The sequence below is a fragment of the Coregonus lavaretus genome (genome assembly GCF_964263955.1).
Source record: "Coregonus lavaretus genome assembly, chromosome: 1".
NCBI lineage: Eukaryota > Metazoa > Chordata > Actinopteri > Salmoniformes > Salmonidae > Coregonus > Coregonus lavaretus.
Window position 1 is genome coordinate 31,237,319 of NC_139988.1, and position 12,970 is coordinate 31,250,288.

The 12,970-nt window shown below is 42.9% G+C and overlaps 1 protein-coding gene across 2 annotated transcripts in view; it reads right to left on the reverse strand.

The window, feature by feature from the left end:
• The window catches only part of LOC311145301 (voltage-gated delayed rectifier potassium channel KCNH1-like), a gene marked incomplete at both ends in the record, with an annotated part of 122,059 nt that overhangs the window by 66,310 nt on the left and 42,779 nt on the right, over window positions 1-12,970 (reverse strand). For both annotated transcript variants that reach the window (XM_084181536.1, XM_084181535.1), the window contains 2 exons: window positions 184-436; window positions 1,901-2,100. In XM_084181536.1, coding sequence (XP_084037662.1) covers window positions 184-436; window positions 1,901-2,100 — 453 coding nt within the window. The remainder of the gene's footprint in view (window positions 1-183; window positions 437-1,900; window positions 2,101-12,970) is intronic.

Sequence of the window (12,970 nt, forward strand, 5' to 3'; positions counted from 1 at the left end):
TAGAGAAATCCACCACAGTGAAATCCAAGCAAAAATGACCACCACGGGACCAATGTGCACCGGCTCAACAGCAACTCGCCCAAAATGGCCACCACCACATACTGTACAATTGACAGCCAACTCAACCAAAATGGCTACCATGTAAGCCTACTTCATCATACTGTACAATGAACAAGTACTCACCTAAGATGGCCACCACCTCGTCGTCTTGGATGACCTCCAGGGATCCTGACACCACGAAACAGAGGCTGTCCACGCTCTCTCCGGCATGGTAGATGAGGTCACCAGGGGCACAGTGGATAGTCTGGAACTCCATGGCCAGGGCACGCAGGCAGCCGTCACTGGCCAACCTGAACGCAGGGTGTTCTTTGAAGACTTTCCTGTTCAGGTGGACGCAGATATCTGCCCTCATGTCCTTAGGGCATATCTGCAATACCTGGGAGGGGAAGAGGAGAAGGAGAGAGGAAAGAGAGAGAGAGAGAGAGAGAGAGAACAAGAGGGTTGAGTTAAATAGCCAAATTGTGTCACCTTCCACACTCATTGCCTTTGGTGAACCAGAAGTTTCTGACTGGAAGCCATGATAGCATTTTGGTACGTTACTTTAAAATCCTCTTCTCTCTTGTGACTTTTCCTTCCATCTTTATCTTGAAATATTCTAAGGGTGTCGCATCATGGCAACCAACCAAAAACAGATTGTTAATCTTTATAATAATAACAACATCAACAACATAAATACCACCATCATCATCATCATCAAGATTGTTCATCTTTATAATAATAACAACATCAACAACATAAATACCACCATCATCATCATCATCATCATACAGTTATGGTGCTCATTGGGTAAAAGTACAAGTTAGAGGAGCACTTAGAAAATACAACAGTAAATCAATGTTTTAATCCTGTTCTGTAAATCAGCTTTTTCGGTCTTAAATAAACAGGAATTATAAGTGAATAGAGTAACCCCAACTGTGTCTTAAGGTTAGTGGTATTGGTTACGGTTAGTTGAGTATGTGAGCAGATCATACAAAGAATCCCCAAAAACTGCCAATCAAACCAGCCTCCTCTCTACAGGCCTGGCTGGGATGCTGTTGTTGTCACAGCAACAGCCACAGTTAAACTCCTGAGAGGCTGAGGTGAGTCAGTGTGCGATAGCAGAGAATCCTTAAAGGATTTTACCCTCCTTCCCTCATCAATTCTCTCTGCTCTGTGGGAGAAATGTGCCTGGAAGCTTACATAGTGTTGCTTTCTGCTGACACTGAGGCAATCCCAAAGCATACAGCATTGGAATGGGCCAAAATCGGTACCAAACTACACCTACTCACCCCAGCTATCAGTGTTGAGGCAGCCCCAAAAGGCCAACTGTAAGAAATGTGTCCAATAAGTAAAGCATTTAGTAAATACAGTACGGATTTACTAAATGCTTTACTTATTGGACACATTTCTTACATTTCATTTTGTCACTGTTTTTTTCTGTAGGCTATGCTTAAAATTGGTTTCAAACCATGTCACATCAAATGATCTAATCTGATTATCTCATATTGCACCATTAATTAGCTGAAGCAGTTTTCTAATCAGACAAAGTTTGTGTCAAAACATGGTAAAGTCAGTTGTCATAAACTAACACCAGCTGTCATGACTAATTATGATAATCTGTTAATATAGCAGTATTACAGAGCATTATCCATTAACTCAACACCATCCCCTCCCCTACACCCCACCCCAAGTGGACTGGTCCAGCACAACAAAACACAGAGTCACAATCACCACCACAACCACAATACAAAGGGGCCAGCTAGCTGCGGAAGCTACCATGCAGGAAAACCAACCAACACAGGGGGGGGGAGGGGGTAATGAATGTCAAGGTAATGAATGTCTGGCTTACAGTTTGAGATACCTTTTCAGTATCTATGCCCCGGGACATGGACCAGGTGGAGGCGATGTAATCCATGACCCTCTCGCTCAGCCCCTTGGGCACCTGGTAGAGCTTGAGGAAGTCACGGACGCTGTTCAGCATCTCATGGTAGCGGTTGGTGTTGGCGTACATCTGCTGGAAGATGGTGGTGACGTTACCGAAGATGGTGGCGTAAAGCAGGGCTGGAAAAATAAAGACAAGACAAGGAAAGACAAGGAAGGGCGGATGTTTAGAACATTTAGAGAAGAGTCCATAGCCACAGGAAGTAGGGCTGCTGAGGGTGCTATAGCAGCCCGTGAAAAATAAAGCAAACATTTTTACAGCAACCCCCACCCCCAAACAACTTCCTGCGGCTATGGAAGAATCCGAGAAAGTTAGCTTCACAGAGAAGGATAATTTGCATTTAAGGACACAAGTTAACAGATGGGAGACTTCAGGAATTGATCCAGTATTACAACATCAATGTGTTGAAATGTGTAACTCTACATAATGGAAGTACCTGAAATACTGTACATACAGTAAGTCAAGTCATCAAAGCTTGTTGATCGCTAAAATCTTCTCCTATTTCTAATACAACAATAACAATGCATCAAATATCCACTAAGGTTCAGAAAGAGGTCTCCTTAATCTTTGAGGACAACCATAGAAAAGAAGATTCAAGAACCAAAGTGACAAGCCGTTTGTGAGGAACTGTGTATGTGCGACAGACAGCGAAAAAGACAGCCTCTCGGGTTGTGTGTGTGTGTGCGTGTGCACACATGCGTGATTGCACGAGTGTGCGTGTGCTTGCGTGTGCGCGTGTTTAGAGGAAAGAGGAAATAGGGCTGATATAGTTCCCATTTTATGCACTATTCTCTCTACACGTATTCTGACCTTGAATTTAAGCATGAGAATAGCATGCTATTCACCTGCTATTTGTTTGGGGTGGAGATGGAATAAATGAAGCTGTGGCGGAGGTGTGTCTACAGATACACCGTATTCTGACCATAATTCCACCACCTACGCGTGAGGAAACCCTGATTAAGGTCTAGCGAACTTACCGGTTCCATGTGGAAAAAGCATCTACTGTGTTTATTTTCAATAGAAATAACACCATTCTCCATGCACTGTAATTTATAACTTGATAAGAGCTATTGATAAGAGCTAGGTAAATGAGTAATCCGTTTGGATCAGGGAATTGTAAATATAAATGACACTTGTTTATTTATATTTTATTTTACCTTATAATCGCTGGAGACAAATGTGAAACCAGTCACATGGCAGCAAACTAAAGCAGTAAAGTTGATGAAATGGCCTTTTAACTTGCAGGGATGGGCGCTCTGAAATGTCTTAATTATAGGCTACCCTGACTTTCTCTGTTTCCTATTTCTATCATATAAATATTAGCCACTATCAGTATTGATAGTCAGTAGGCCTAATAACAACACATATTCAACTGCCAATTTACTGTTAGTTCCCTTCTAATTTTATTTGTCACATGCTCTGAATACAACAGGTGTACCGTGAAATGCTTACTTAAAAGCCCTTAACCAACAATGCAGTTTTAAGAAAATAGAAAATATTTACTAAATCAACTAAAGTAAAAAAATAAAATAAAGTAACACAACAAAATAACAATAATGAGGCTATATACAGGGGGTACTGGTACTGAGTCAATGTGGGGGGTTATAGGTTAGTCGAGGCACCCTATTCCCTACATAGTGCACTACTTTTTACCATAGCCCTATGGGCCCTGGTCAAAAGTAGTGTACTATATAGGGAATAGGGTGCCATTTGGGACACAGCCCTGGAGTGGGAAGCAATCCGCATTCTTCGTTCTGAGTCTCAGCAGAGTAGTAGCCTGGTCCCAGATCTGTTTGTGCTGTATAGCCAACTCCTACGGTAAAGCTGCACAATAGCCTGTCAAAAAATTAATCTCTGCATTATAAATCTGTTGAGCTCTACAGATTGATAATGCAGAGCTTACATTTTCGACAGGCTATTGTGCAGCTTTATAAGGTTAGGAGAGAAGCCATTCTGTGGGCTGTCAATGGAGAGACTATGTGAAGTGTAACAAGGTTTAACAAGACTGCTTATGTTGATAGAACTGCATCTGATTGAAAAGGTCAGCTCTTGCGCTTTCTCTCACACGTGCACACTTTCTATCCTTTAGAACCAATCCCTGCTCTCTGCAAAATAACAATAGCCGTATGCCTTACCAATTAGTTCTACTCCAATGGGGAAATGGAGGGTTTGGCCATTTTTTTGGTGTAAAAAAGCTATTTGAATTTCATGCTTATTTTTGCTCAAAGAAATCCAAACCCGTTTATTCAAATTAAAGCGTGAAGGGCGTCTCATTGAGTAAGGCTGCCTGCCATAAGATGTAAATGAATGTCATGATTACAGAAATAACATTTGAACCAAAATAATAGCTTATTGTAAAATAATTTCCTTATTTTGATCTATGGAGCACTTACCAGTACAGTAATCTCTGGAGTTCTTCATATTGTTTCAGTGCAATACATACCGGTTACACACATATTTTTCTGGAAGATGATAACTTGATGCTACTATTTTCCAAATCAGACACCACCTATAATATTCTGCAATGCCAACAGTATTTGACAAAGTACAACAGTCCCCTAACTGCATCTGATACAAAAAAATGATTGCCTCAATGAGTTCCATGCTGAAATGGAATTTCACATCATTGCAGCAGGTGATAGCAGTTAACAAAGTTTAAATGTAATTTCTCTCCCCACTTCAGAGTGCAGCCACACCGGTTTGTATAGATTTTTCCTATCTGCCAAGTGTGTGTAGTGTGTGTAATAGCATCAGTCATTACAGAGCGTAGTGATAAAGTATTGTTGTCACTATGATCCATGACAGCAGACATCACTAATCTCCTGGCAGATACGCTCGAATGCACTGTGTTTCTATCTGAACACTGATCTACTGTATATATATGACACTGCAAATTGCCATCATTGCATTAGAAACACAATATGATCCTTTCGCTTAATGATGTATATTAAAGCAATAAGGCCCGAGGAGGTGTGGTATATGGCCAATATACCACGGCTAAGGGCTGTTCTTATGTACGACGCAATGCGGAGTCCCTGGATACAGCCCTTAGCCGTGGTATATTGGCTATATATCACAGTGGCCTTAGACCACTGCGCCACTCGGGAGGCCAAATTCTATTTGTCACATGCGCCGAATACAACAGGTGTAGACCTTACCGTGAAATGCTTACTTACAAGCCCTTAACCAACTGTGCCGTTTTAAGAAAATATTTAATAAATAAACTAAAGTAAAAAAGGTTAGAAAAGGTCAGCTCGCGCTCTTTCTCTCACACGTGCACACATACAAACTTTCTATTCTTTAGAACCAATCCCTGCTCTCTGCAAAATAACAATAGCCATATGCCTTACCAATTAGTTCTACTCCAATGGGGAAATGGAGGGAGGGTTTGTTCAGTTTTCTGTGTAAAAAGCTATTTGAATTTCATGCTTATTTTTGCTAAAAGAAATCCGAGGAGGTATGGTTTTATTTTAGAAGAAAAGTTATTATAAACTGGGTGGTTCGAGCCCTGAATGCTGATTGCCTGACAGCTGTGGTATACCTCAGGTATGACAAAAAAACATTTAATTGCCCCTCTCTCTCTCAATGGGGGTAGACCGACATCAACACCTCTTCACTGGGAAAGGGGGCGGGAGGGAGCAGTAGCTCATGAGTAAGGACCTGTCACCACTACAATAGAAGCCATTTCTCAAAGCAGCCTAGCCATACAAAGTATACTGTTATTTCCTGCGCACAGTATCATAATAACAATATTAATTTGTTGGGCGCTTATATTTGTCCTATTTCATACATGTACAAGTGTGTATTATACGCATGTGTGAATTGGAAATTTGTTTTTTGAGACACCCTCGCAGAGTGGGGTCACGGCCAAGGTCAGCCATTATCAACGGCGACCCTGGAGCAATTAGGGTTAAGTGCCTTGCTCAAGGGCACATCGACAGATTTTTCACCATGTCAGCTCTGGGATTCGAACTAGTGACCTTTTGGTTAGTGGCACAACGCTGTGATGGAAATTTTACTTTCTGCATCTTGGCTTTGGTGTCATAAACAATCCTTGGTTCCTGCCTGTACCTGGTAAAGATATGAGGGGGGCCGTCATGACCTCCTCCTTTAGACTATCTGGCAGAATGCCCAGAATATGTTCTTTAAGTTAAGATAGGAGACGGTGCCAGACACATGCCGGATCCAACCCTATGAACTATGCCTATGTAACGTGTCTGTAACCAGTATATAAGGGAACTAAATGGGACTGCCCCGTTAGAGCTCCTGACAGACATTCACTATGGTGCATCAAGTTTGTTGGAACTTCTCCAGCGCACTGATAACAAACAATTATTAATTTAAGATTGACTTTGAGTGTCCTTGTGTAAGAATTTCCACGACAATTTGGCGTCACGAAAGGGATGATTGATTCTGCCTGCGGAGCTTTCCAGTGGGGGTCAGCGTGGAAAACCGGTGCCGCATTTTATGAAGCGTTAGGGAAATTCCCATCTGACCAAAAGACGACGAGACCCGCCCAGACCAGACCCTTACTGTGAGCTGCCCAGGAGGAGACACATCATCCGCAAACAATTGAGGGACGGCAACTGATTTCAGTAAGTCAAATTAAACTAATCTGTATACATTTTTATTTTATTTTATTCAATTAAGGCGAGTAACGCATAAAAAGATACCCATAGTCTTATAGAGAGAAGGCTATTCACTAGACTAGAGCAAGTGTCAGTTCGAGCGTGGATGTGGTGTGGGAATCAAGCGCCGGACACAGAGGCTTCGTCAAAAAAGTATTTAGTAAAGACACGAAAAACAAACGGCTACAAACGAGCCGGAGGCAAGTAAAAATTACGCACACTGCGTAAACCACAAAGTACAAACTAATGCGCACACAAGTGCGGACACTCTCAATAAACAAACGGAGAGAATTAAATCACAGCTCCTGCTGACCGGCGAAACAATTACACACAACACATGACAGAAACAACGAGAACTTATAGGACACATAATCAACACTAAACATGAACAGGTGTACCAAACAGACCAAACCAAACAAACATCGAAAACAAAGAACGGTGGCAGCTAGTACTCCGGAGACGACGACCGCCGAAGCCTGCCCGAACAAGGAGGAGGAGCAGCCTCGGCCGAAACCGTGACAGCAAGGGCGTAACGGTACCATGGAAAGCCCCGTTGACAGCTGTCTGTAGGCATTTATAAGAAATATCTATGTGGTATGCAGCCACTACAAATAACACGAGGTGTTTTTGAATACGTGGTGTTATTAAATATGTACAATATGGTGCATAGCAAGTAACGACAAGAGCATAGTTGAAGATGCACATGGGGTAATAAGGGAGGTTACCGAGTGTGTTTGGGAATAGTACTAAGTGTTGTGTGATTGTGAGATATGACATATTAAGCTGATTGAAATGTGGGTAATAAATTGATTGAAATTTGGATTGAAATGTGGATATTAAACTGATTGAAATTTGGATAACAAAATTGAAATAGGGATAATAAGCTGATTGAAAATGGGATAATAAGAAATGTAGCTATAAATTACTGAGTGAACGAGAGCTGTCAGGGGACTAGCTCACGTGTGAAAGAGGTGAATGAATGGCCCAACCAGTACTGTGTGAGCTGTGTTTTTCGATCTGTAACGTTATCTAGGGTTCTGTCCACCACCGCCATTGGATCTACAGGTAGAGGATAACATGTCTCAGAAATCTCATACGTAACATGTCTCGATTAGTAATGAGGGTCTCTGAGGGTAACATGACTTTAGATTACATGAGGATAACATGACTCATCAGTGGAGTTTGATGGCATAATTTTATTATGTATGTGGAGATATGAAAGGAGAAACTACTATTCCCGAATATGCTGTTAAATAGAACACAAGAGTGAATATTCAAACCCCTGTATGAATAGAACATTGATATTGAGGAGGAAATCTTTTTTTTTTTACCCCTTTTTTCTCCCCAATTTCATGGTATCCAATTGGTAGTTACAGTCTTGTCCCATCGCTGCAACTCCCGTATGGAATCGGGAGAGGCGAAGTTCGAGAGCCGTGCGTCCTCCGAAACACAACCCAGCCAAGCCGCACTGCTTCTTGACCCAATGCCCGCTTAACCCGGAAGCCAGCCGCACCAAAGGAAACACTGTACACCTAGCGACCGTGTCAGCGTCCATTGCGCCCAGCCCGCCACAAGAACATCCCTGCCGGCCAAACCCTTCCCCTAACCTGGACGACGCTGGGCCAATTGTGCGCCGTCCCATGGGTCTCCCGGCTGCGACAGAGCCTGGACTCGAACCAGGATCTCTAGTGGCACAGCTAGCACTGCGATGCAGGCCTTAGAGGGGGAATTTGTGACGTAACACAAGTGTATAATGGGTTACTAGAGATAAAGTAACATAATATTTGTATAATGGGTTACTAGAGATCTGGTGAAGTAACAATAGAAAAAATAATAATAATATACAACTTGTACAGTGGTGTAAAAAGTATTCTGAGGAATGTCAGAGTGGTCCCTTTATGGATTATTTGAGAAAGCTAAGGTTGTACGGGACTTGACTTACCCCTAACCAATAAAAGTATAAATGCTTATGAGATTTCCTCCACCCTGGTAATACATTTCGAAATAAACCCCATACCCTGTTAAATAGAACTAACTATTTTCTGTATTCACCTACTCACCCGTTTAACTTGCTAGGTAGAGACTTATTATGGACGGAGCACCATGCCATCTACAGGGGACTGATAGACAGTGCCAGCCCAGTGAATACATATTGATCCCTCCAAAGCATTACATGTTAATCTTAAAATAATAGACATTTAATAAGTGGAAGCAAATTTGAAATAAATATATAGAGTAACATTGTCAGGGTAGACTAAAATGAAAACAATGCCTTCCAATATGGAGAAAGCTATCATGTTTGTTTTGTTTTAAAACTTGCAATAGGGGGAAAAGCAGAACGTTGTTTGAGAGTGATCCGTGTGTATTAGTAGTAGTAGTTTGAGAAGGTCTTCCTATTGTGAAGAAGGGAGTCCTAGTTGAAGGAAACTGATATGGAGACTAGTGAAAGTAACAAAGTTAATGGTAATTGGCTTTCAGATAGCACTCCAATAATGCAATATCTTAGTAATTTGAAGAAGGAAGACAGAGGGATTGAGCATTCAAATCAAATCACATTTTATTTGTCACATGCGCTGAATACAACAGGTGTAGACCTTACAGTGAAATACTTACTTACAAGCCCTTAACCAACAATGCAGTTTTATGAAAGAATACCAAAACAAAATCACACAAAAAAATAGTCTGGGTAGCCATTTGATTAGATGTTCAGGAATCTTATGGCTTGGGGGTAGTAGCTGTTTAGAAGCCTCTTGGACCTAGACTTGGTGCTCCGATACCGCTTGCCATGTCTATGACTAGGGTGGCTGGAGTCTGACAATTTTGAGGGCTTTCCTCTGACACTGCCTGGTATATAGGTCCTGGATGGCAGGAAGCTTGGCCCCAGTTATGTACTGGGCCATACGCACTACCCTCTGTAGTGCCTTGCGGTCAGAGGCCGAGCAGTTGCCATACCAGGCAGTGATGCAACCAGTCAGGATGCTCTCAATGGTGCAGCTGAAGAACCTTTTGAGGATCTGAGGACCCATGCCAAATCTTTTGAGTCTCCTTAGGAGGTATAGGATTTTTCATGCCCTCTTCACGACTGTCTTTGTGTGTTTAGACCATGTTAGTTTGTTGGTGATGTGGACACCAAGGAACTTGAAGCTCTCAACCTGCTCCACTACAGCCCCGTCGATGAGAATGGGGGCGTGCTCGGTCCTCTTCTTTTTCCTGTAGTCCACAATCATCTCATTTGTCTTGATCACATTGAGGGAGAGGTTGTATGAAATGTATGCACTCACTAACTGTAAGTCGCTCTGGATAAGAGCGTCTGCTAAATGACTCAAATGTAAAAATGTTGTTGTCCTGGCATCACACGGCCAGGTCTCTGATCTCCTCCCTCTAGGCTGTCTCGTCTTTGTCGGTGATCAGGCCTACCACTGTTGTGTCATCGGCAAACTTAATGATGGTGTTGGAGTCGTGCCTAGCCATGAGTGAACAGGGAGTACAGGAGGGGACTGGCCCCCGTGTTGAGGATCAGCGTGGCGGATGCATTGTTATCTAATAATATGCCATTTAGCAGACGCTTTTATCCAAAGCGACTTACAGTCATGCGTGCATACATTTTTTTTTTGTTGTGTATGGGTGGTCCCGGGGATCGAACCCACTACCTTGGCGTTACAAGCGCCGTGCTCTACCAGCTGAGCTACAGAGGACCACGTGGGGGCGGCCCGTTAGGAAGTCCAGGATCCAGTTGCAGAGGGAGGTGTTTAGTCCCAGGGTCCTTAGCTTAGTGATGAGCTTTGAGGGCACAATGGTGTTGAACGCTGAGCTGTAGTCAATGAATAGCATTCTCACATAGGTGTTCCTTTTGTCCTGGTGTGAAAGGGCAGTGTGGAGCGCAATAGAGATTGCATCATCCGTGGACCTGTTGGGGCGGTATGCAAATTGGAGTGGGTCTAGGTTTTCTGGGATAATGGTGTTGATGTGAGCCATGACCAGCCTTTCAAAGCACTTCATGGATACAGACGTGAGTACTACGGGTCGGTAGTCATTTAGGCAGGTTACCTTAGTGTTCTTGGGCACAGGGACTATGGTGGTCTGCTTGAAACATGTTGGTATTATAGACTCAGACAGGGAGAGGTTGAAAATGTCAGTGAAGACACTTGTCAGTTGGTCAGCACATGCTCGGAGTACACGTCCTGGTAATCTGTTTGGCCCTACGGCCTTGTGAATGTTGACCTGTTTAAAGGTCTTACTCACATCGGCTACGGAGAGCGTGATCACACAGTCGTCCGGAACAGCTGATGCTCTCATGCATGTTTCAGTGTTACTTGCCTCGAAGCGAGCATAGAAGTAATTTAGCTCGTCTGGTAGGCTCATGTCACTGGGAAGCTCGCGGCTGTGCTTCCCTTTGTAGTCTGTAATAGTTTGCAAGACCTGCCACATCCGACGAGCATCGGAGCCGGTGTAGTACGATTCGATCTCAGTCCTGTATTGACGCTTTGCCTGTTTGATGGTTCGTCGGAGGACATAGCAGGATTTATTATAAGCTTCCGGCGCCATTGGGACTGATATTAAATTAGAGGCTGCTCACTCTTCAAGGCCTGGTCCACTGCTTTCGTGTTTAAGTCTTCGGTTGTTTGGGTTAGAGATAAGATTCCTGTGGAACAATAGATAGCTGCCAGTACACACTGAACTCAAACAGGCTGTAAGAGAGACAGTGGGAAATTTGGGACAGAGGTATGAATAATTGAATAAGACACGTTTTTGACCATTTATTTCTCAATTCTATAGTTTGGGTAGCACCAGCGATTTAAGAAGGTAATCTAAAACAATAATCTGTTTCCATTACGTGGAACTGTGTCCAGAATTGAAGTAGATCCAAGTAAATGTTTTTACTTTGTGCATTTTGTCTTTGGTGTCATAATACCTCAGTTAATAGGAGATGTATGACTTAGAGAGAGAACAGCTACCATCCACAGAAGAGACAAAAAACCTGGGAATGTACTCTAACATGAATTGATGCCATCCACATCGACGGGGCTGCAGTGGAACGGAGTTCCTCAAGTTCCTGGCTGTCCACATCACTAAGGAATTAATATGGTCCACACACATCAACACAGTCGTGAAGGCACGACAACGCCACTTCCCCCTCAGGAGGCTGAAAAGATTTGGCATGGGCCCTCAGATCCTCAAAAGGTTATACAGCTGCACCATTGAGAGCATCTTGACTGGCTGCATCACCGCTTGGTATGACAACTGCTTGGCAACTGCAAGACGCTACGGAGGGTAGTGTGTACGGCCCAGTACATCACTGGGGCCAAGTTCACTGTCATCCAGGACCTTTATACCAGGTGGTGTCAGAGGAAGGCCCTACAAATGGTCAAAGACTCCGGCAACCAAAGTCATATATTGTTCTCTCTGCTACCGCACAGCAAACAGTACCGATCCACCAAGTCTGGAACCAACCGGACCCTGAACAGCTTCTACCCCAAAACCATAAGACTGCTAAATAGTTACCCGGATTATCCGCATTGACCCTTTTTGCAAAAAAGCGCTTTTCAGACAGACAGCGGAATATCGCCAAGTACACCACTTGTCCCTATTTTCAAAGCGGCTTCACACACACGCGAGGGCGACAGCCGCCGGTGACCATAGCAACGAAATAAACAAATGTTATTGATGTGCGAAAAAAGAATTGCTTTAACACCACAAGCATGCATAAAAACGTATTTATATGCAACAGAAATTATTAATAAAAACATGGATTACATTTTTTTGATTTTTATTGTTAAACATGACTCTGTAAACTGATAGTGTTAGCCAGCTAGCTAGCTAGAGTGGGCAAGTTAGCTGGTCCTGCTGTTGGACATATTTGCTGACGTATCACAACGCAGGCTACGTTTTATACTGTGATTGGAAAACAATGCCAACAACTTTAAAAATAGAGCAAAATCCTATTTTCTCCATCTCGGATGAACGGCTTCCATGGGCACGTGCACCGGCGACCACTCAGCCTGGATAGAATTTTGGCCCCCACCTAGGCTTCGTTGAAAATGAATGGGCCAACCCATCTACTGTGCACTGTCTGTCAGCACCTTAACTCTTGACTCATCACATATGCTGCTGCTACTGTTTATCATCTATCCTGTTGTCTAGTCACTTTACCTCTACCTACAGTTGAAGTCGGAAGTTTACATCCACCTTTGCCAAATACATTTAAACTCCGTTTTTCACAATTCCTGACATTTAATCCTAGTAAAAAATTCCCTGTCTTAGGTCAGTTAGGATCACCACTTTATTTTAAGAATGTGAAATGTCAGAATAATAGTAGAGAGAATGATTTATTTCAGCTTTTATTTCTTTCATCACATTCCCA